At 48.1% G+C, this 25233-nt stretch overlaps 1 protein-coding gene across 3 annotated transcripts; it reads right to left on the bottom strand.

Annotated features, from left to right (window-relative positions):
- Positions 1 to 619: 619 nt before the first annotated feature.
- On the bottom strand, positions 620 to 24851 carry LOC122392806 (cytoplasmic dynein 1 light intermediate chain 1-like). 3 transcript variants are annotated; one of them, XR_006258594.1, is made up of 10 exons: positions 24483 to 24851; positions 14081 to 14271; positions 10209 to 10439; positions 9470 to 9642; positions 4341 to 4570; positions 3767 to 3878; positions 3193 to 3414; positions 2700 to 2800; positions 2156 to 2279; positions 620 to 1871 (listed from the first exon to the last, which is right to left on the bottom strand). XR_006258594.1 is itself a non-coding variant. In XM_043388088.1 (9 exons), exons 1-9 carry the CDS (start codon positions 24563 to 24565, stop codon positions 1750 to 1752), a joined length of 1488 nt encoding a protein of 495 aa, XP_043244023.1. In that variant the 5' UTR covers positions 24566 to 24744; the 3' UTR covers positions 620 to 1749. The 3 variants fall into 3 exon arrangements, 1 of the variants encoding a protein (XP_043244023.1); XR_006258593.1 differs by having other exon boundaries at positions 2700 to 3414; positions 24483 to 24732; XM_043388088.1 differs by lacking the exon at positions 2700 to 2800 and having other exon boundaries at positions 24483 to 24744.
- Positions 24852 to 25233: the final 382 nt, after the last annotated feature.

Below are 25233 nucleotides of genomic sequence, written 5' to 3'. Positions count from 1 at the left end.
GGCAGCGATTACGGAGGATGAAAGATGGCATGTTTTAGTTCAGTCTGATTATCACAATCCGAAAATAATGACTCTTGCAGAAGACACAGACCATGTAGGCATAAATCTTTCAGATGAAATTGGCTTCTCAGTTCCGAGGAAGTCAGCCTTTTACACTGCCTTGACATTTCTTCTTGATGGGAATAACGAGGAGATGGAAAATCAACACGGCACAATTCCTTCTAACGTAAGAGTAAGAGTAAGACGAGCTCCTATGTATTGGGGGGGGGGGGGGGTAGGCCCTTTCGATCTGACAAGACCATTTCAGGGCCGGTAGGATGATAGGAATTAGGAGCAGACATTGGTCTGGGCGAGCACCCTGGTGAGTCGCCGGGGCTGAGAGCCCGTCCAGAGGACAGGCCGACCAGTCCCCCCAAGCACTCACCGCACCCGGCTACGGGCGTGTTCTTACGGACAATCCCGAATGGGATAAAGTTGCCCGTCCAGTCCGGAGCGGGGAAAGAGGCGTGGAGGAGGATTTGTCTGTCATGAGGATGGAAAACAGGGAACAGAGGACTATGTAGATAAAATAACTAATAACCATTAGTTAGTTGAAACATCGTTAGGTAAACCCAGATCATATAATAAATTAGTTTATTTTTTCAAGTACAAGTCAAGCCGTATACTAGAGTGGAACGGCGCCGGCCCCGTGCGGGTCCGAGCGACGCCCGCTCATTTCAACAAAACCACAGCACAAACAGATCGCGCCGCGCCGCCCGCAGGCTGCGCGGGCGCTGCTGCGGCGACGGTGGCGCCGCCGCACGGCCACACGTCCAACTGCTGGTTCGCGAGAGACCGGCCCGGCGGCGCTGCACGTCGTCACCATTCAGTGAGGACGGCAGCGGCGCCGTCCGGGGGCAGCACAGGAGAATCAGCGGCGCGCCACACACGCGCCGGGACGCAGGAATGGTGCCACAGCGGGCCGGCCAGACGTACAGACCAGCTCTCCGGCCGGCGGCGGGGCCAGACAGCCCGACCACCGCGCTCCGCGGCTCCACGCAGCGGCCGCCGCGGGCGCGACTGACCGACCGCAGGCCACCGGTCGCCACCCGACCCGATCACCGATGAACCAGAAACGCTCAGTGGCTCCCACTCTCCCGAACGAGGAACGTACTCCCCGTTCAGCCAACACAGGGAACGACTCCCACTCCTCCAAAACAAGGAGACCGTCCCACCGCTCCAATACCAAAATGGCCCGGCCATGCTAATTGAAAACAAATCTAGTTTGTTCCGGTTCATCCCAGAGGGCGCACATCTCACCACACGACTAACAAACGAAATCAGCGCGTGTTTAACGGAGCCTGGGGGCGGATAGCATACGTACGGAGTAGACCTGCCCACACTAAAACAGCGCGGCACGACGCGGGGCGCCGCTAAAAAGGAAGAACAACGTCGCCCGCGCGCCGCCTCGTAAAAATCGGTTAGCCAAACCTGTACCTTTGTGAGACCCAAAAGAGAGTGACGACAACGTTTGCACATAACACGAATAAAGCTGCAACGGCTATCGACTAGTTCACGCTCCTCCATCGCGTCCAGTGCCGGTGTCGCCGGCATCGCGCGACAGCAGCGCCTCTGGCGGCCGAGACGCGAACCACCGCCCGGCCGGCCGGCGCCGGCCAGGTATCACACTCTCTCGCGCGCGCCTCTGGGGCTCGCGGCGTCCACTCACATCCTCTCTCGCTCAGAATTGGGGGAATGTACATACATGCGCTAGCAGTCTGTGTCTGGCGCGCCGGACGTGTCGGCCGACTTGAGAGGCGTGCTTGTCTTCTTGGTGCGCGTCAGCCGGTCGAGCTCGGCCGCCGCGTCTGATCGTACCAGAGAGGTATCCGCTGCGGGCAGGACACGGTGCGGTGAACGGGACAGGCCGGTGGACACACTCGCTCATACACACAGGCACTGCGTAACTTATGGCTTACGCCGTGTAAGGTATGCCTTGAGGAAGTGCAGAATACAAATATAACATCGGTTCCTCCGTTCTAGATAATTACGATAAATTAGATGGACGACGCCCACCGTTTACATCACACATCTGAATCAATAAACAGACCAGGTAGATTACTCTCATCACAAAATGAAGTCATCACGCTAGTTCCAACTCCCCTCTCTCACTTACCGCTGTCAGTGCCGGATTTGTTCAGGCCGCCCGGAGATCCTGCCTTTTTGTTCAACAGCGAGTTGAAGAAGTTGGCCAGCACCCCCTCTGAGGTGACGCCCGCGCCGGGCTTGGTCGGGTCCAGCTGTGGTGGAAGGGGTCAGAGGTCAGGTCCTAGGTCGATTGAGTCGAGCGTCGAATTGATGAGTGGCTATGACACCATGACAACTGGAGTTAGAATAGCATTCACAGGGCTCGGCACTCAAATTCCCACTTCCTCATTTTGCAGCCAACTTGTCAGTGTTTGTTAAATGCAGATCTGTACAGTTGCTTCATCCGTTTGGTAAAATTGAAGCAGCCAATTTAAAAAAAGACCTGCCCTGTCCTGCACTGTCATAACCTGGTAGCAAAACAATACTAACGGAAAGAAATATGAAAATACTAAACGTAGGACTCCGTGCGTTTAGGCATTTAACTACGAGATGTGTACTCAAGCCTAGCCACTGTGTGTACCACAGTCACTATGCCTAGCCTCAGGTGCGAATAAGTGTTTCATTGACCTCACCTGGCAAGGAAAATAGACAAGGAGCAGTGATCGGCGAGGGCACGGGATCAGTAACTTGTGTCGCTATCGCGGCTATCCGGTCCAGCACAGCAGAGAACCACCTACAGGACCGGAGTGGGGAGAGGGCCGGACAGACGGGCAGAGGACGGGAGGAACGGCTCGATCGACGCAGTGCGTGGCACAGTTCGCAGGACAGGACAGGGCAGGCCGTGAAAAGTGCAAATGCCCAATGGAAAGCGTTCGTTTTGCTGCTGCATGGATAGCGCGGCAGTAAAAAATTAATTCAACTGTGGCTAAACAAGATTTGGTATAAGCAGCGGCTATTCTGACAGCTAGTGCTGACTAACTAATTTGGACACACGCAACCAGTCTCAACATGTTGACGATATACATCCCCAATCCCCACAACCAAAGCCAACAGTTAACACCAGACCACCATCCCACGATATTTGAAGACAGATCTCCGAAAGCCCGCAGTCTCCATCAGCCGTACCTTTTTCCCGACGGAGCTGTTATTGGCGATACTGGGCGAGGCGGTCCCGCGCCGCTCGGGCGTCTTTTGCACGCCGCTGGTGGAGAGCCGCGAGGGCGTGTCGGGCCGCGGCGCGCCGGCCGGGCCGGGCGAGGCGCCGCCGCTGCTCAGGAGCTGCTGCTGCTGCCGCGCCAGGAACGTCTGCTCCTCCTCCGCCTGCAGCTCGGTGTCTCGTACCAGAGTCTGTGGGGAAATCACGACAGTCAGAGGGTCTTTCACGGTGTCTTGAGGGTCTCTCATTCTGTTATAGCGTCGGGGGTGAGGGGAAGGGGTCCAAAAAGTTTCTCCAACGCAAATTGCGGTGGGGAAATAGTCATCTGAGGGACCTTTTGTCCCCATTTCTGGCAGGCGGGAGGATACCATGAAGCGAGTCATTCAGCTCGACCTGTCTCTAGAGCTCACGCCGTACCCTCGCTAATGCTCCGTCATAATCAGGTATCCCCGCCATAACTCCTACTATAACGTCGCACTAACTTGTCGAAATTGTTTACTGGTCATAGCTCGTGTTTGTTTAATCAAACAGCACACACCGTACCTTTTTGATGGCGGGCCGTGAGATGACATCCGTATAGTAGGCTTCCGGGTGTATGCTCTGCATGTTCTCATACAGAATCGAGATCTTCTTGTCATTGTCCCAGCCGGCAGGTCTGAAAGTCGAACACTCGTAATTACCATGCTATCACCAGACGACGTTTTACAGACGCCCGCCCCGTACCATGCTGGGCGTGTAAATAAAACATTAGGCTGTGGCAGAAGGCCAAACGCCATTGAGAACACATTAAAGTCAACTCATCTACCAGCCAACGAGTCGCTGGAGGCCGGGGCTATGGCTACGAGCAGCTTGTCACACTCGTTCCAGCGCAATTGAGTCGATAAGGGACACTGAACCAAGTGTAGTCGCAAACTGACAACGCGACACTGGAATGATAGGGGCTAACTACCGGTGCTGATAATACGTTGGAGAAAGAACACTTATTTTTATAAGCGGTGACGCACTTAGACCTATCTACATATTGCACTTTTCACATAACAGAATATGAGCTACGTATACAGCATGCAAGTATAAGCGAAGATAATATTTATAGATAAATGTGCATTGTGCAACTCACATGAACACGGCGTCCTTTTCCACGACGAGCGCCGGTGTCCGGAACGGAAATCCATATATCCTATGTGTCAGGTACTTGTAGAGCAGGTCGCAATTCTTGTCCTCTTTGACGGAGGTGTAGAACAGCGCCGCGCCGTACTGTAGACAAAACTTGCGCACGTACTGCTGGATAAAGTCGAAGTGCTCGTCCTTGTAGTCGTGGTCGGTTTCTAGGGTCGCCATGTAGTCAGTCTGTGAAAGGCAAAGGCAGGTGATTGATTGACAAATGATCGATAGAGGTACGGCTCTCCAGTAAAAGTCTTGTTGGTTTTGCTTTTTCGGACATATCTGGTCCTATATAATGCTCAAATGCATAAGTATCAACCCGAATTATGTGTATGCACATTTACCACGTGACTGTGAAATTGCATCGTTGTATGCCAAATACTTTCCGAGATATTCACCAAAAACCTCATTTTCTGCCGTTTGGGGTATTCTGGCCGCAATCTTCCTGGGATCGCCTATGACATCAGTAGAGCCATCTAACGAGAGGAACGCGGAAACACAGAAACATGAATGAATCGAGCGCGTAGTAAACGGTGTATGAAAGGGAGACTCGGCAGAGGCTATCCGGGTGGCCGGCGCGCGGCGCGCCCTTAGGCATCGGCCGACCCTTCGGACCGCGTGGGGTCAGAGGTCGCGCTCGGGAAGTCTCGGCTCAGGGTTTTAGCGCTGTGCAGTCGGGAAGGGAGGATAGGATAGCGCTAGCCCGACTGACTAGTATCTCGGCTGATTCGTGTGGAGTGGAAGGAAGCACAGAACGGGATGGTGGCTAGTGGTGGATGATGGGATGGTGGTTAGGTTAGTGCGTACTGCGTAGAACGTAGCTGAACATGCATTTTTTTTCATAGCAAACAACATGCAGCATAATGTGCGGTATTATGCCAGAACTCATACAAAAAGGAAATAATATTTCGGCCGAGGGAGTGGATGAGTGCCGTGACAAAGCATGACGATGCTGCCAAAATCGGGATGCTTTTTTGCCCCCATTTTTTTTACCCATAACATGCAGCGCTTGATCCGAACTTAGAGGTCCCCGACTGACCTTAGACCTTAAAATCGCACCCGTCCGGTGCGCCACCTTTTCTTCAGGGGCGCTCTTCTTGGTTGTATCTGTTCTTACCAATAACTAAAGCAAATTGAATGTTTAATAAAAAAGGCATACCTCAAACACAGTTTTATTCACATCCGCTCGTGTGCATACTTGTTTTGACCTATACCTTCTCGCATCATAATATATCACTTCAGTGCTTAACCTTCAACGGAATTTTGGGTTTTCTGCATATACCCCGGCCGAGGGGAGGGGGGCGATTACGACCCCTCTCCGTCTTTTTGCCCCTAATTGAGCTAGCGCCTTGCGGATAAAACTGAGCGCGTGCGTCGTATGAGATGCAGCAGCTGGTACCCGAGTTGAATGTCTCAGGTCAACCGATAAACTCTGAGGTCAGTATAAGTGCTCCAAGTCGCGGGATCGGTTTTTGGTAAACAACTTCACCATAAGTGGTTACAGAGCCAAGATAATGGCACTATCAAGCGCGTCGAATAGCGCTTTGTTTTTGTTGAGGTCAATTTAACCCGCGCCCTGGTGGGGGGGGGGGGCTATTTTTTGCCCCCCCTCCAGACTTTTCGATATATCTCCAGAACCGCTTCGCCGATCGTCACCAAACTTTCAGTACCTTCCCGGACATCAATTTTACACATTGTGACCAAAAATTTTTCCAAAGGCTATGATAGGTTGGCCGGAAATGACGTCAGAGTGACGTCATGTTCTGCCGTTTTCGACCCAAAAAAGGGTTTCGCGGGAAGAGCTGTCAGGCCTATAGCTTTGCAAATACAGAAAAACGATAAAGACATAAAAGCTGTAGAATTGACAGGGCTACAAAACTGCTATCTCGGATTTTTAAAATTTTTGGATTTTGACCCCCAAAAATCAAAAAATAGATTTTTTGATTATAATAGCCGAAAAATCCAAAAAGTTTCTTGAATTTCGAAAAAACCGGAATATATGTGATAGTCCTTACCACCTTCTATCTACATACCAAATTTGAGAACGATACCTCTTTTTTTGGCCAAGTTACAGCGAAAAAACTGTTCAAAATTGATGACGTCAAATTTTCAAACTCAATTTTTTGCAATTCTAGACCTCGTAGCGCAAAACAAAGACCACCATTAGACTCCCCGTGACGAGCTGCATCGAATCAATACCCATTTTATGCAAAAATATCAACTTTGAAATTTGACCTTTTTTGACCTGACCTTGACCTGACTTCCACCAGGAAGTGACCTAAGCCGTACCTGATAGTCTTATAACCAACACCATTGAGTTGGAAATGAAAAATTGGCCATAAAACATGCATCGCACAACCTTAGTACCTAAAGTTAGGTTCATGTGACCTGACCTGTGACCCTTGGTGACCTGACCTGTGACCTGACCTGGTAATGTCAGTGACCTCTTATAGCAATATATGTACTAGGCAACTGACGCCCTATCGCTGATTCTCGACAAAATGCGTTTTCTTCGGTGTTATAGCGCATTCCCTAGATGACCCGTGAACGGTGAAACATTTCATCTTTGACCTGACCTGTGACGTCATCGGTCACCCCGAGGTCAATGAAATTTGGTTTCCCTCAACAAATTTGACAGGCCTTTCGAACGCCGTTTGAATTTTGCGGATCCGTCCAGTAGTTTCGGAGATACGAGGGGGGGGCAAAAAATAGCCCCCCCCCCCCACCAGGTCGCGTTATAAACAGACCCCACCAGGGCGCGGGTTAAGGTGTTCACCTCAGGTCATGTCAGGGCAGAGCCACTCAGGCCACGAGGCTGGCTCAAGGAGGTCATATCGCTTCTTTGATTCGGTAGGTCCTCACAAGTCCACTGGTGGCTTCCCGACTCGCTAGCTCAATTTGATCGGGACTTTTTGGTGAAAACTCCTGTGACCTTAGTGACGTCATAAATGAAGCCGCCTAACCTTAAGAATGGAAAAGTGAATGCTGGGGCTTCCAAAGATTGTATAAAATCGCGAATTAATGCGCTTGAGACAGCTTTAGATGATTCCCGGCGCCAAAATAACAGTTTTCATGTTTCCCAATTGATTAATAATCGTGAGGTTGCGTGACCGACCTGACTTCAGGTGACTCTTAAGAAAAATACTAGGTAGCTACATACAAGTTGTGAGGCCTCTGGGAGATAGTACTAGAGCATATAAGCTTCATTCCCCGTTGAAAGGTCCCCTGGCACGAAGGGTGCTGCGACGTCGCGACATTTTGGGACCTTACAGAGGTTCACTTTTGACGTCATTGGTCAACGGCCTGACCTTAACCTTCGCACTTGTAGGAGGGTGTTGAACAGACCTCCTACCCTCAGTTTTTCGCAAATAACTCGCGCAAAAAGCGGCTGATTGCGACGAAACTTTCAGTACCCTCGAGTTAATCAATATTACGCCTACCCTATAATTTGTATGACCCTGGCTCAAAAGACCTTTGACTTGTGACCTGTTTTCCGAGACCATGTTTGGCCGGAATCGTGTTTTGGCGTATTTCGAGTAGAGCGCGTTTTATTGTCTTTTTGTGGCTTTAAGCGATCAAACATGTGAAAGGATGTTGATCCCATGGATTCTAGTGGGTGTCAAGGTCACGTGAAGGTCAGTCAGGTCACTGACCTTTGATGACCTTTGTTCACTCTTTCGAGTTCTACATGCTTCTAGGGTAGATTTTGGAGTTGATTTCGCATTTAGAAACCGTTTGAGCATTTAATAAGTAGTTTTGGTTCCCTCGTAACATGTGACCTGACCTGACCTGACCCGACCTGGCCTAAATGCACGAAAACATCATCTGTGATCAAAACTAACTTGAAATTCGTGGTCAGCACCCCGCAAAACCCTATAACAGCTTCACTTTACGAAGCTCTAACACGTCCCGATTCCCCGACTTTTGAGTTATACTGTCAACCAATGACCTAGGACCTTAAAATTGGGTATCATCGGCCTCCTCTCGTCACGGGAAACAAGCTCTTTTTCCGCGAAGCTCTAGCTCGATCAGGGACTGAACGGCAAAGGGGTCCAACGGACCCTCCCCCCCCCCCTTTACGATAGACGCTGGCAAAACACCAATACCTGGGCGAGGGTGGAAATACAGCTGCTGTCATAAAAATTCACCTTGAATCAAAGGTCAGGCTTGCCAAATTTCAGCTCTCGCAGCTATCAACAAAAATAAACATGTGGAGGCAGCACCCGCCTCCCCCTCTCCTCTCGGCCACTGCCAGCGAGGTTTTAGACGTATCATACACGTTACAAAGCATTATATCAAGATAACACACCCCAGCAGCCATATGCACTGAACAAAAACTCATTACCCACGCTAGTCTATCGGCACCATAGCACATGGTCGAGACTGTCGTCAGCCACGGACGCGCACTCGACCAATCCTCTAAGCCCGTTGACTGCGGGTGACCTTGACATGTCAAGCCTGATCGGCGGCCGGCCGCTGTCGTGCGGTCGTTACACGCGGAGGGGAGGGAGACACAAAGCTCTACGTTATAGCTGACCTCTGACCTTTCCCTGCGCCCTGGTCACTGACCCCGCTCCATGTCGCTGGGCGGTGGCATGGCGGTGGAAACCGGTTCTAGCCTCTACACATGCCACCATTCTAACCCTCCCCTCCCCACGCTACTACGCGGCGTGGAGTACGCTCGTGCGTAACTGGGCGGAACAAGGGGTCACGCGATACAGGGGCGGAACTGGTTGCCCTCCCGCCCGCCGAGCGACCAACGACTAATACCCTGGAGAACCGTACGTACACACGAGAAGTTAAGTGGGTCGTTTATGAAAAGCATAGGCATATGTAGCAAATGGCTCATGTTGCCTATGCAACACACTGCACGGCCGAAACAACGGCAACTTTAAAGCAAAACCGCTGATTGAAAAGGTTTAGACATTAGGACGAAAACCAACCCCTGCAATGCTAATGCAAGAAGTGTGCGATAAATCTTCGATGAGTTTTTGAAACGACAATAAAAAAAGACAGACAACATGGCAAGAATATGCCAATTCATAATACCGTCAACGCACGGAACGAGCAGGCATCCAAACTGACCTTGGTCACTACCACTATGACATCCATGCCGAGGTTTCGCGTCAGCGTGTTCTCGCCGAGCGGCAGTAGAACCTCTCCGTCCTCCTCTCCCAGGTGCTGGGAGAGCCGCTTGGCCGGAGAGGCCGCCTCCAGTTCATCGCCCGGCTCGATGTACTCCTGCCAGCGCCGCTGGACTGTGGGGGAGGGGAGGGTGTCACACACTGCCAATATCGGAAGAGGATCACACACTGTTCAATGTTCATACAGCTGAAGGAGGAAGAGTCACACACTGGCAATAAAGGAGTGGTCAAGATCTCAATTTACTCCTGCCAGCGCCGCTGAGCCGTGGCGGAGGAGGATGTCATGACTGAAAGCACTAGGTAGGAAGTTTCTAGGCTGAAACCGGCCCGGCTACGGGGAAATGAAGGTAGCAGTGCAGGGCATAATGAAGGTAGCATAAGTACATGAAGAAAGCAGTAAAGGAAAAAGATTTGGAGGCTGGGGTTTAACAGTTACAGTGGCTTACCGTGGCTTTACGGAGGTGGCGACTGCACACTCATACATTTACCTCACAAAAGGCAGGTGTGTCCCCGAATACCTAAGGCGTTAGCATGACGAATAGCGTGACGGGGCGCGCCCACCGCGCAAGCCTGTCACATACACCGCACGGCAAGCGCCTCTCCGCGAAACCTACGGTTTCGACACTCATTCAAGTGTCTCTCCCCTGTGTAGTTACATTCCCTCTCCGTCAGCTGCGCACCTTTATGTTGTCTCTCCCTGACGAGGTCGGCACTCAGGTTCAACTGATCCAGGTGATCCTGGATGACCCCTGCCCAGGCGTGCAGCTGGTCCAGGATGTCCCAGGGCGTCGTCATGGCCACGGTCAGCATGAGGGCCGTGTTGCCGACCGCCTCGGGTCCAAGGGCGTACTGCAGCAGGTGTGCGTGTGCAGGGTCCCCGTCCAACATCCACACAGAGAGACGAGTGGTCGCTGTGGCGAAGGAGACGGCACGTTAGCGGGATGAAAAATGGGTAATTCAGAGACTGGTGGTGTCGCCTGGCGAGACGAAATACGCACAGGGTGAGGCACAGGGGAATGATGAGTGATGAGTGCCCTCTGAGGAGGCGATTTATAGTGAGACTGAGAAGAAAACGGAGGGAGGTGGAAAGAAATACGGGGGCTGCAATTCAGCAAGCCAAGGCAATAATGGGATACTACAATGATTATGCCTTGCAAGTGCACCATTTATGACAACGACAAGCAATTTTCATACAAACAGAAAGCATTTAACATGAATGTAAAACCAATAACACGCCCAATAATTAATTAGCTCATCCTCCAAGCGACTGCGTAGATTACAGGAGGATCAGCTCGGCGTCCATAAGCAAGCAGCCTCTAAATTAGGACTGATGATCAACAGCTAGCCTGCGTCAACTATGCTCTAGTCTAAGTTATCATAACCCCACTGAATCCGACCATCGCGCACCATTCAGCCAAGTTTAAACCATCACTCGAAAACAGCTAACAAAAACATCCACACCGCCCCTTTAATCAATCACCAATCACCATCGCCATCCCGCGTCACCCCTCGTGAGCCCCACTCTCATCATCTCCCTCCTCGAGAATGACACACATAATTTAAGAGACCTTTTCTTCACTTCTAATGAAGGCTTGATTGCCAATAGTGGACTTCTCTCCTCATTTTCAACACTTGATCATTTTCCTATATTCGTCACTCTCAAAATACAACGAGACGATAAAAAAGACGTACCTTTCACAGAATGCTGGGACTATCGGAACATGGACATTGACAGACTAACGCAAGAACTACTGCAGACAGATTGGAATTCTATTCTCGACAAGGACTTAGACAGTGCTACTACAGAATTTACATCACATATAATAGACGCGGCTAGAAAATGTATCCCAACGAAACGTGTAAGACAGAGACATGACAAGCCCTGGGTGACAACGGAACTTCTCAGACATATCAGAAAGCGAGAACGTTTATTTAAAATTGCAAAAAAACGGCAAACAGACAAACAAGCATGGGTACGTTGGAAATCTCAGCGCAACTTTGTAACCAATTTGAACAGGCAGCTTTACGACGAACACATAAAAAATAGCATATCACGTCTTATTCAACACAAGCACGACCCATACAAATACCATCAAATACTAAAAAATATAACCGGACACAAACGACACACCACCATACCACCTTTAGTACAATCTGACGGAGACACGGTGACTGACGAAACGGAAAAAGCTATGATGTTCAACAGCCACTTTGTCGTACAAACACAGCTCAACATAAACAATCTACAAAACACACAGCTCCAAGAATACATAGCCACAAACGCTGAGCCGGTACCCACTCTGCATAACATAGTTATCAGGCCAGGTGAGGTTCTTAAAATTATCAATAACATGGATGCCAACAAGTCGTGTGGATCAGACCAACTTCCCACAAAAATTATAAAACTAACAGCTTTACTTATTTACGAACCTCTGACTCAGCTTTTCAATAAATCTCTCGCAGCCGGAAAATACCCATCATCCTGGAAACATGCAAAAGTACGACCAATATTTAAGCGAAAAGGAACACCATCAGACGTCAATAACTATAGACCAATAAGCCTCTTGCCTTGTCTTTCAAAAATATTTGGTAAAATTGTTTTCTCTCGAATCTATCAGCACATCACCGAATCTTCGCTTCTATCTGACAGACAGAGTGGGTACCGGCCAGGACACAACACTCAGTTACAACTTATGTACTTAACAAACAGACTGTATCATTCTCTCGACAAAGGACAAGACTTAACGACAATTTACTTAGACATAAGCAGATATTTTGAAAAAATATGGCATGCAGGACTTTTAGCAAAATGCGAGAGAGAGTTTGGACTAACAGGGAACTTACTGACGTGGCTGACATCATATCTATCAGACAGAAGACAGACTGTGACTGTAAACAATTCGACTTCTTCAACGCTGACACTTGATGCCGGAGTCCCTCAGGGTTCCGTACTAGGACCTCTTCTTGCGATAATCTACTTAAACGGACTTTGCGACAAGACAAAAAACGAAATGCTTTTTTATGCAGATGACTGTTCCTTACTCTCCACTTACTCACAAAGACACAATTTAAGCGACGTACAGACAACACTGCAGCACGACCTTGACGCCATTCACGATTACGGGCAAAAATGGGCGATTTCATTCAATGCGACAAAAACCAAACAACAAACTTTTTCTCACCTAAAACAGACAAATGCTCCAGCTCTAACGTTTGGACCACAACCCATTCCTATCGTAAAAGACCATAAACATCTCGGCCTCACCCTATCTACAGACTTACGCTTTCATGTTCATATCAACGAAACTATCCTGAAATTTAATCGTTCTTTAGGCCCATTATATTCGATTGCTAGACACGTTCCCAAAGCCATGCTTGTTTCTATCTACACAACTTATATACGACCTTTGTTTGACTACTGTGACATAATATACGACGAACATATCACTGCTTCTGACTGCATACGACTGGAACGAACACAAAACAGAGCTGCACGACTCATAACCGGGACAACATTACGGACTTCGACTGACGGACTGCGACGGGAGTTAGGCTGGACTTCACTGACCGACAGAAGAAAGATGCACAAAATTCAGTTTTATCACAAGCTTGTGTTTGATTCTACAATACCACCATTCATCAAATCCACCATTCCCACTGCAAGACAGCACAACACACAAAGAACGCTACGCAATGCATTTACACAAACACTTCCCAAGGTACGTACTTCGGCCTACTACAGATCCTTTATTCCTTGCACCACACGAATTTGGAACACATTACCCGATCAAATGCGCACAGATCGCAGACACACATCCTTTAACAAACATTTAAAAGCGCTTCTAGAACCACCCCGCCCGCCTCTGTATTTTTTTCTGGGATCACCAACCGGTAACCTTCTCCACACAAAACTACGGCTCAACGTCTCAAAACTTAACGCCCATCTATTTTCCTTGCAAAAAAGTGATTCCCCTTCCTGCCCATGCGGACACCCCCTAGAAGACACAAGACATTTCCTGCTAATCTGTCCACTCTATAACACCCAACGAGAGAACCTATTCCAATCCTTATCCCTAATCCTCGATACCAACTTTTCTAATATCCCTCCTTCTCAGCAACTCGACACACTCATTTATGGCACTGGGCTGCGTCGGGGCATCGACAGCGAGGCCGCCACCGCACTACAGCGCTTCCTCATCCAAACTCATCGCCTCTAACCTAATACATCCAAAGTCCAATCCGTACCTAGTCCAGTCATGACGGCGTGTTTGACGCGCAATATAACGCACGTACTGCCGGGGTTGCGGGGTTGCGGCTCGGCATAGGGCGGTAGGAGTCTTATTTAGTTTCATTCATTGTGTTACCATTCTTTGCAAGCGGCGCCAAAGAGTTAAGTGCGTAGCACTTTTGCGCCAATTGCTTATGTAATTTATGAATTTTATGTTGTTGCAGTGTGAATAAATGCTCTCTCTCTCTCTCTCTCTCCTCCGCCCCTCTCTCCCCACCAGCTCACCATCTCTCTCCCCAGTCCCCGCCCTCTCCCCCCGCTCACCGTCTCTGTACTCGTCTCTGACAAGGATGTGGGCGTACTCCAGGCCGGAGCCCTTCTTGGGGTCCTCATTGCCCTGAAGTTTGGCCACCAGCGTGGTCTTGCCGGTCTGGTTGTTTCCCAGCACGACGACCTGCTTATCGGCGGGCAGTTTAGTTGATTCGGCCGAAACCACCTCCGTCAGAATCGACGACCTGCGTGACAAAATATTGAGGTCAAGGGTGGGGTTATACCATGCAGGGCAAGATCAACGTCTGTGGCGTTGATTTGAACGGTAAGGTTAGAGCTGAGGACGAAGAACAACGATCGGTTGTTTTGAATTACGGGGATCAAGGTCAACGACCTGCAGCAACTCAGGCCGAACTCAGGGTCACAGTATGATAAAAGTTCGGTCAGATGTCAGGATACCGACCAAGACCGACACCACGTCCGTGGATTTGCTGAATGCGACTGTGCTCCGTGAAATCAATGCAGATGCATGTGCATGTGGCTCCTGGATAACTCAACATCAGATGAGATATACCCGGATTAATTTGGTTGCGTATGGGTAGCAGAGCAGGCCACTAGACGGAAACAATGATCGTTTTCAACGTCTCTGCAAAAGAGCAGCACGCTCACGCTCGATATTCTCGTTTCATCACAACGGACACATGATTCAAATGGGCCCCGATTGGATTGTAAGAAACATGAAGCAAGAAAATGAGTCCTGCGACGATCCGGAAACAATCCGGGATATATCGACACGGACATATCGCCACGTGGGCAGGTGAGACGGTTAAAACTTTGACAACTTTTCTACCGTATAGTCTGACGAACAAACAAACAACACACTTATGAGGCGGACAGTTTCCAAATTTCACACCAAAGTTTCGACAGAGGCGGCAGATATGCTCTATCGTCGGCAGCGACAGAAGTTGGTACACAGTCCGCTGTCCTAAACACACGTCAGAAAGGTCGACAGCCTCTGTGCATTAAAAACAAGAGCACAAAGACATCCTCGAAACGTGGCCAATCGATCCAACATCCGGCTCACATAGCATGAGATACCATACTGTGCATAAAGTATCTTGGAATAAATGGTAGACACAGCATTCCGTGTTGGGGACAGAAGACAGTAAAAAGTTCCCGAATCCCCTGTAATCTGGCTGTCACGAGAAAGCCGGTCTGCCGTCCATCCGTGACATCTTATTCCCCTAATACCAGTCAGATCAATCGTAACGACCCGTAAAGACCCTTTCCAACCCATAACGACCCGTCACGAAAACGTCACGGTTCCTGCATCATTCCTGTACCCGATCCTACCCCGCCACATCGCTGCTGCCGCCACGGGTCAGCTTATCTATCGACCCGGCGGCAGCGGCGGTTCGGCCCGGCCCAGCTGGTCACACAGCTGCTGCCAGCCAGACCGAGGGGGATGGAGGGGGGGGGGGGGAGCGGCTGAGTCACCAATGAGAGACTGACTCACCGGCGCAACAGGCATGTCAACAGGTGTAGTCCGTTTGTGTGACGTCATATGGTGTGTGACGTCACCAGGTGCGGTTTGTGTATGATGTCACAGTGTGGGACAGTGTGTTTTGTTGGTGAGGTCGGTGTTGGGAGAGAATGGAAGAGGGAGTGGAGTTTCAGTGCTGAAGTGGCGCGAAGAATGGCTTCAAAGAAATGTAAGCATGGATGCTGAATAAGTTAAAGCTTGCACAAAGAAAGGTTCAACAATCTTCAGCACGTCCTGAAGACAGCCTACATCGGCCACCCCGCCCTGAAAAAAAACTAGCAAACTCCATAAGTCACCGCCGCCCACCGGCAATCTCCAGTCCCCAGCCTCCACCAGCTCTAAGCCGCCCACATCCTTTCTCCGAATGTCACCACCGCCGCCGTCTGGCAGCGCCGACGTCAGTCCCGCCCGCCACCACGGCCAGGTTTTCAGGTAGCACGGACCGGAGCTGCCGCTCCCCAACAGGCGACATTAGCATATTCAGACGGTAGTCGGTAGGCGGGGGCGGGGAGGCGGAGCTGTCCGGCCTCTGGGGTCCAGCCAACAGCCCCCCAGGAGAGATGGCTAGTGGGGGATGGGGAGCGGAGTGGGAGGCGAGGGAGAGCAGAGGCAAAGCCTGCGATAAGCCTGTTTTGTGCCTACATTATAGCACAGTGCATCAGAACTCATAAGCCCGTAAGTGGCTGGACGATCTGCATTGCAGTCCGTTAAAAGTTAAACAGATATTTACTGCAAATGTCTATTGCACTAGCCCTTCGGTACAAATTATGAACCACAAATTATCAACTGCAATGTTTACAGCTTCAAATAAGTCATATTGACAAACTTCCGAACTTCAACAGCCAACACACAAGAGACGCCGAGTCCATGATAACATGGACCCACATTGATCATCAGTGCGCAGTTCCAACTTTTTAAACACGGCAGTGATCTCATGACGGGTGGCCTTGAATTTGACGAATGGACCGCCGACCGGTATTGTAAACGTATTACCAATGCACATGAGTAACCGTCCACTGGAAATTCGATTTGAGAAGATGGTCGTATACGTTACGGAAATAATCTGTGTCATATACAATCGACGCAAAATCGGCTATGCTGTTTCTATCGAGCTCTGATAAGCACTAGTGGTGCCAATTTCATGAAATTTCAATTCCAATTCCGATCCAATTCCAAGAAATTGCCAAGTAAATTTCCAATTTTGTCCAAAGCGGGGGCTATTCCAATTTTTAACGATTTTTGCATTTTTTGCGTAAATTTTTAAAAGTGTTTAAAAGCGTTTTAAAGGCCTCCGTTTTAAAATTTTAAATTTTAAAGGCCTTGTGTTCCGATTAATTTCCAAAAAATGCTAAGAATTCCGTCCAAATTCCAAATTGGAATTGGACAAAAATTGGAATTCCAAGAAAAGAAATTCCGATTGGCACCAATAATAAGCACCCAGACCACCGAACTGCTCGATATACAACAGACCGATTTTGTTATGGTTCACTGAGAGGTATGGATGGCTGGACGCGAGTTATTCACGTAGCCCGAAGGGCCGGAACCCAGAGATGGCTAATGGCTATCATATGAGATACCTACCCACTACGGAATCCATCATTGTCAGAGCCCAGATTCCACCTCCGATTGGATTTCCGAGCGCGATGGAGCCCGGCGCCCATCCCCGCTGTGTTACGTGACGCTTCAGCCCTGGTTGTCACGCTCTGACCCGGAGGACGGTGGACGGGTCACTGTGAACGAGGGGCAGGTGGGAAGGGATTAAAAACAAACGACGATGGCGAATAGTGGACAGTAGACAAAACAAGCTACGGATACGGCGAAAAGAGCACACAGGAACCACCGGCATTCATCGCGGTTCTAACGTCCATTGCTGGTAGACGTCATGTCACGAGACATTTTACCGTCACGTCTCGTTACCACCGTCCCGTCACGGTCTCGTCACCCCACCCGCCGTCACGGTCGGACCCCATCAGCTGATGACTGATGGCCCGTCTCGTGCCAGGTGATACCCAGATAGAGCGACTCCTCGAGTGGTCAGCGAGCGTCGAGAGGTCACATGTCCGCGGACCGATGATCGATCCGTGCCATGAGCTTCCTAAGATGGGGCACAGATCCTTTGCGAATGGCCAGAAAGCGTTGAGAGGACATAGGCCCCCTGCCCGATGGTTGGCCGTGCCTGGTGACTATCAGGTTCAGCGAATCCTCGAGCGGTCAAAAGATTTCGATAAGTCAAGCCCATCGATCGCACACTATCAGTGTTCATTTACAGAGCATCGAGCATCCCGATAACAGTTTCGCTACAATGCCGATACGAGACAGAGGGCTATGAACTGTGTCCCATCGCGATATTATTGGATGACAACCATACCATCAGATACATCAGAGACACGAACTTTTAGCCCGCGTTGTGTAAACATTTCACTGTTTGTCCGTTTCACCCAGACGGGAACCATCAAAGCCGGGGAGAAATTCGACTCGGAGTCGGAGTCCCCGAGTCGGCGCCGGCTGGTTGAGTCATGACTCTCCCAGCACAGCGGGGTGGAGCCTACATACCAGCGCGGGTCGCTGGCCGCCACTCCCAGGCAGCGGCTCTGAGCAGAATTGAGTAGGGCGCGACACCACGGGCGGACCGGGCGACCCAGCTACTCAGCACTCTGTCAGCGTACTCCCGCCCACCCAGTCTCAAACCCCCTGAGCGGATATGATATAAAATTGGATCTACAGTCAGCACGCAGAAACTGCTCACGGGTGATAATTATCAATTAGTTACAGACATCGAGCATACCAAAGCGCCCCTGGCCAAACCACACTAATTCAGTGTCCCAAAATTGCATTTTGGCTTGGGTGTGAGAGGGGAAATTGCTTTCCAAAAATGGGGATAAGAGTGGAAAATTGCTGGCCAAGGTGAGGCCCAGAAAGATGGGAAAAGATCGATGGCATTAATTTTAATCCATGCGTGATAAAATATGAGATGTACAACGATTATCCACGCTAATGCTTTTTCTTCGTAATATTGGGAGTGGAAAATTGCTCTTCAAAATTGGAGGTGAGAGTGTGAAATGATATTCATTTGGATGTCGTTTCCCACCCAAAACAACAAATTTTGGAACATTGCACTAATTCTACAGAAAATGACGACATACAGCTGGGATTCGGGTCCCGAACAGCACAAGGTCATCTCCAGAGTCAAATAGCTCCCAAAACATCTCGAACAAAACGGAAGCCGTGGTTGATAACATCGAATCGGTGATGAAACCGTCCAATTCAACAGGAATTGACGGCATTAGCGTGATGATGCTGCAAAAGTTTTTCTTGGGTGTGAGACATGCTCTGCTTGACGTTGTAAACTCGAGCCTTGTCACCGGTACAGTGCCGCACGCCTGGAAGCATGCGCTAGTCACACCCATTCCTAAAGCCGGAATTGCCACCGAACCGTCCGATACTCGACCCATCTCGATTCTGCCAGCAATAATGAAAATTGTCGAGCGCGTTGTACAGGCGCAGCTCATTGCTTATCTTGAGGACAATTGCCTGCTCTCCGATTGTCAACACGGGTACCGTAAATTCCGTTCCACTGAAACCGCACTGCACGTGATCACTGATCTGGCGCTTCACGCTATGGACAACGGCGAGATAAGTATTCTAGTACTTCTCGATTTATCTAAATGTTTTGACGTTGTTCCGCATGACAAGCTGCTAGAAAAGCTGTCTCTCTACGGCATCACTACCAAATGGTTCCGTGACTATTTGGCCGACCATGCGCAGCAGGTGCAGGTGCGGTGTGCAGACGGAAGGATGCTACTTTCTGATGAAAAGAGCAATGTGATCGGTGTATACCAGGGCGGCGCCCTCAGTTGTATTCTGTACATGCTGTTTGCGAACGACCTTAGCTTGCATGTGCCGGACGGTGTTAGTGTTGTCCAGTATGCTGACGACACACAACTGATAGTGACAGGCAGAAAGTGTGACTTACCACAGCTCGTCGCCTGTATGGAGCACGCACTCGACATGTTGTACCAGTGGTTTTGCTTCAACCGGATGAAGCTCAACTCCAAGAAGACGCAGATGTTAGTGCTTGGTACCCCCTCAATGCTGCGCAATGTACCACCTGTGACGTTGACCTTCAATGGAGATGTCATTCCAGACTCAGGAGTAGTTAAAAACCTCGGTGTTCAACTTGACAGGTATCTAAATTTTGAGGCTCAGATTGACAATATGTCCCATAAGTGCGCCGGTATTCTGATAGCCCTAAGTCACGCACGTCACGTCATACCTAGACCTGTGTTAAAGGGCATCACAGAAGCTCTAGTGTTATCCATTGTGCGCTACTGCATGTCGGTGTATGGGTCTTGTACTAGCACACAGCTGCACCGTGTACAGAAGACAATCAACTTCTGCGCACGTGTCGTGACCGGGAAAAGGCGATGTGATCACATCTCTGGTGCCATATCGAGCCTCGGCTGGCTCACGGCCGAACAGTTGGTGGCTTACCATACCTTGTGTGCAGTCGAGCGGACGATGAAGTCAGGTCATCCGGACTTTCTTCTTAAGACCTTCGGACAGCGAGCCCACCAGCGGCATGATCATAACACCAGGCGAGCGGACTCGTTTACCCTTCCGGCCATTCGTGTGGAGGCCGGCAGGCGGCGACTCTGTTACCGCGGTGTGTCGCTGCTGAACGACAGCGGCATTGAGCCTGGCACTTTGTCTTTCCGGGCAGATGCCAGGCTGTTCGCTGGATCCCTCTGATTCACGATATCGGTTCTGGTGCGAGTGTATGCATGGTATGCGAATGTTTGTAGTCATTTCCGTGTGTCTGTTCCAACTTCCCATTGTATTACCATTCAGACGCGAGTAAGTGAAAAGCCATGTAATCGTGGATCTTATTCAAATAAATCTGTTCATCTTGAATCAGGCCCAATTCCAGAAACAGTAATGATGGGACAGATCTACTGTCTTCATCGATCACAACCAGATGAGCCATTACCTCTGGCACGCTCGCCAGGACACAAAACAACAAATTAGACACCGGGAAACATTGCAAAGATCCTCCTCTGTGACACAATTAACATGTGTTTGTATGTATGCCAGGCTCCGTGTCGATATGCGCGAGTAACTTGCAGCTCTAGCACCTCCAGATCCCACACACACACACAAGTTTAGCCACCAGCCAGCAATGACCTGCGGCCTGACGGGCGGGCCGCAGTGGCGATGGCGATGGTGGGATCGCCATTGGTGCCCGGGGGCACCGCACGGCTCCCAGTCGCCCGGCCACGTGAGACCGCCGACCGTTGAGTCGCCACAGGCGCCGTCGTGGTACCGACAGCAGACAGGTATCGACAGCGAGGAGCAACTGAATAGTTACAACAAACATATGCATCATACGAGTCCAGGTCGGACAATAAATATAAACATTTCATAGGTTTCACTATAACATTTTACTTTTAAATTTGCACAGGACCTAGGTATCGCAGTTTCATTTCAAAGAACAACTAAATAACTATAGACGAATATCATGTCGTCAAATAACTAACAATTCAGAGCCACCCGTCATTACTTCCTAAACCACGGCAGACCTCTACGCGCCGGTAGGCTATGGCGTGCCCGCGGCATTATCATCCAGCGACCTTTGTTGGCACAGGCCATTCATTTCGGCGTGGTCCGCATGGATCTGGCCGAGAGCCGACACCGGTGACGGCCGGACGTTATTAAAGCACGAATGACGTCACCCCCGGCACGCCAGCTGACTGGCAATCGGCCTTATGAACAGCCAATTAGGATACGACATGGCGGAAATGAGAGTGAACTTCTCATATGGTGGAGGGGAGGCATAGACTGGACTTTGGAAGTCAAAAACGGGAAAGTGGGATGGCTCATGATTGTGACATTATAATAGCTCATGCTAATTTACTTCAATGCATCATCATTCATGAATGTATCTACCAAGAATCATGCATAAATCTGACTTATCTGGAACAAGTGATGGGCAAACATGTGCAGATCTTACACATCATAACTTTGCATGAACTTGTAACTTAAAGTATCATTAACATAATCACATGTTGTCACAGCATTCTCATTATATTCTAGAGAATGAGGCCTATCTGCCATTTTATAAAGTGAAAACACTTGCTGCACCAAATTGTTACTTAGCCATGTGGGTCTGCAAATCACAGCTTATCCAAGTGATTTACTTCTTATGTAACCATTTTCTATAAAAATCCACTTACCACAGTGGTATTAGTGCAATTATTTAGTAAGGGATTTTATTAAATCATGATTAGCCCAATCATGTGTGCATTTTGGCTGCAAATCAATATCACTGATTTTACTTCAGTGACATAAGAAAGATCCCTAGTAACTCCATGATATTATCAAACTCCACTCAAGTAGCTACCTATAAAATAGGTGCATGAATTCCTTTCCAAATCCTGAATAATGGGATGCAACAACACATATATTTTCACTGCTACATGGGTATCTCCAGAGTAACATGGACATTGGATAGCCATGTCATTGCAGCGTGTTATCAACCATTACACAGGTTGACTTCCTAGACCTCCTTGCCATACCTTTAATTCATGGCTCAAGTTGCCCTCCTTGGCAGGCAAACTGGTAGGCTATAATTAAGTTTCACCACATGATTAAATTTGCTCAAAAACAGATAAAATGCATTTGCTGATTGCAATATGTAAGCTTTGCCATAAAACATTCTGAATATGTTGAACATGTATCAATGGCATCCTTTGATAATTGATACCACCTAAAATGCAAATATAATTTAAAAATCTTACAGTGATCGGGGTATGAATAAGGTAGGTACTAAGACTTGAAGTTGCCTGTATCATCAAATGGTGTCTATACTCTGGCACAATGCACTGAAGTTGTGCCTATTGCAGCTCTTTTGGGTTTTAAAGGTGTTCAGTAAAGAAACAAACTAATGGATTATTATGTCAAATACAGCAGCTAGCTTAGAACAAATCCAATGACTAGTGACTAAATACATTTTTTTTTTAATGGTTAGATACCCTAAGGTACCTAGGTAGGTACATATGTAAACATCCACTAGGCATGACAAGGTCTCAATAAAATAAAAGTGTCTATAATAATGGGTGTCAACTCACAGTCAATAGGAGGGGAATTTGGACAGTTTTCTTATTCTTAGCTATGCTCCGCATGCTGAATATTTTCATTTGGAATTGTAATAACAATATCTTCCCCGCATTTTATTTTGATTTGTATGCAATGTACCTATATGCAAGCTCAACAAGGTACCCCTAAACTGAACCCGCTTTTAACCTCAGTTCATTCTTTTAGCTCTGACCTTTAATGTAATTGTCTCTTTGAGCACAGCATGGGTTTTTTTAATGGATTCGGCACTTGGAAACCACAAATTGCACAAATTGCTTTTCACAGATTAACAACTTGAGCAAAGATGTTTGTATTTGACTCCCAGTTCCCTGACTCACAATGAGTACTAACCTATATTTACAATCCCACAGCATCACTCGACTTGTCACTTGTCAGGAATTCTGTGTAACTAAACTCAACATCAATCGCAGGGCATTACCACCGTGCCTACTTCATCAGTGTCCAAAAAAATTGCAAACATTATTCATCTCATCCATTCAAAGCACACCAACCAATTTTCTCAGTCAATCTCTCAGCAACTCTTGTGCTGTGTTCAAAAAGACATTAGCAGCATCAGTCGGGGGAGGTTTGGTCAATCGTTGTCATTTTTAGCACGTGCTATTTTTGTCACACGTGCTAAAAATGACAACGATTCTGCTATTTTTTACAACGATGAGGCCGATTTCACTCCTCAGCGAGGAAATGAAGATTTTGGAAAGATAAACACTGATTTTGGAAAAGAAGTGCTGCCACCTGGTGCAAGACGAAGAATCCAGCTTTAATATGCCTGTTATTTGTATGGTAGTTTGTTTTGTGGCCTGAAGTTGGAACTTAAAATTGAAGCATCCGAAAATGATCGATATTGATCGAAAACATGATGTTGATGAAAAAAATAATATTTTAAGTTGAGAGAGGAGGCCATTTTATCCAGATGCAGTAGTTTACTTCTTGAAATTATTTTTGCTAATGACGGCTGCTAATTATCCCTCATTACATGGCAGTCGTCGTAAGCAAAAATAATTTCAAGAAGTAAACCACCGCATCTGGATAAAATGGCCTCCTCTCTCAACTTAACATATTATTTTTTTCATCAACATCATGATTTTGATCAATATCGATCATTTTCGGATGCTTCAATTTAAAGTTCCAACTTCGGGCCACAAAAAAGGGTATACTTCAACGTTGGACTACCATACAAACAACGGCCATATTAAAGCTGGTTTCTTCTTCTTGCACCAGGTGGCAGCACTTATTTTCCAAAATCAGTGCTTGTATTTCCAAAATCGTGATTTCCTCGCTGAGGAGTGAAATCGGCTTCATCGTTGCTAAAAATAGCTGATAGCATTGTCATTTTTAGCACATGGTTGCCAAAAATGGCATGTGCTAAAAATGACAACCATTGACCAAACCTCCCCCAACTGGCATGGGTAAAACATAAGAAAAACAAACTATAGCTCTCTTCAGCACTTCTGCACATTGAAAGATGGGCCGAACTACAAATTTATACTGCATATACATAGCTACATTATTGACATTTATCAACCCTGTCCCTCAACAAAATTGGTACTTCCATGGAAATATTCCTGGCAACGTGACGGGCCACAACAAATGTTCGATTGGGTGCAAAATAATTTGAACCTGAAAAAAACATCAGTGTAAAAATCCTGCAAAGAATGTCATGAATTGACATTGGTTTCAACATCATTTTTACATATTTGAATACTTTCAAACAAATATTAATTTCTCATGACCCAGGACGGCATTTGTGACGCAGTTACTTACCAGATTCCCTCTTTGTTGTCAGTCTTCTTTCCTTCACCCCCATCCGATCCATTTTCATCCCTGAAGCTTTTAGATGAATCCATGTCTTTTTTCGCAGAATAACACCTATAAGAAGCAGTATCCTCACCACACACCACACTCTACAAACAACACGAAGGCGTAGCCCGCGTCAAATTCGCCGACTTTTGTCATCAAGGAGCGGTTCTTCTGCGGCGAAATGAAGGCAGTGGGTGAAGGCATAACACTAGTAATTCAAAAGTTGCTGTATCCTCATATTAGAACCAATATTTTCCACAGATGATATTAAATTCTCAAACCATCTACGGGAAGATTTATGCTTTATGTGCAATATTTGACTCATTTTCATACGTCATGTTGCTAGTGCAGAGCCAAACTGGTTTAAATGGCTGAAAAATGAAAAAAATTAGACGACTGGTTACTAGCATAACGTAAAACCGTAAAACTGCAAAACGTTTAGGCATAAATAGGTATCTATCGTAATTCGTAGATATCTATTGCAATTTGGATTTTATCATCAAACGTGTAGCCCCTGCATGTACCGCCGGTCACCGCTAGGCGCGTTTACTTCCACCGGTCGCCGCTAGATGCTGTGAACCGCGAGTTACAGTTTTGTTAACAGGTGTCGCTTTTACCAGTCTCTAAATTGCTAAAGCCTTCGATTAAGTTGTGCGCCCCCCTTTTAACGTTCCGTTCGCTTAAACTGCTGTATTGTTTGGACAACTGCATTGGC

Source organism: Amphibalanus amphitrite, unplaced genomic scaffold (genome assembly GCF_019059575.1).
Source record: "Amphibalanus amphitrite isolate SeventyFive unplaced genomic scaffold, NRLGWU_Aamphi_draft 000024F_arrow, whole genome shotgun sequence".
NCBI lineage: Eukaryota > Metazoa > Arthropoda > Thecostraca > Balanomorpha > Balanidae > Amphibalanus > Amphibalanus amphitrite.
The sequence above is the reverse complement of the archived record's forward strand: the minus strand, read 5'-3'. Positions and strand labels throughout refer to the sequence as shown.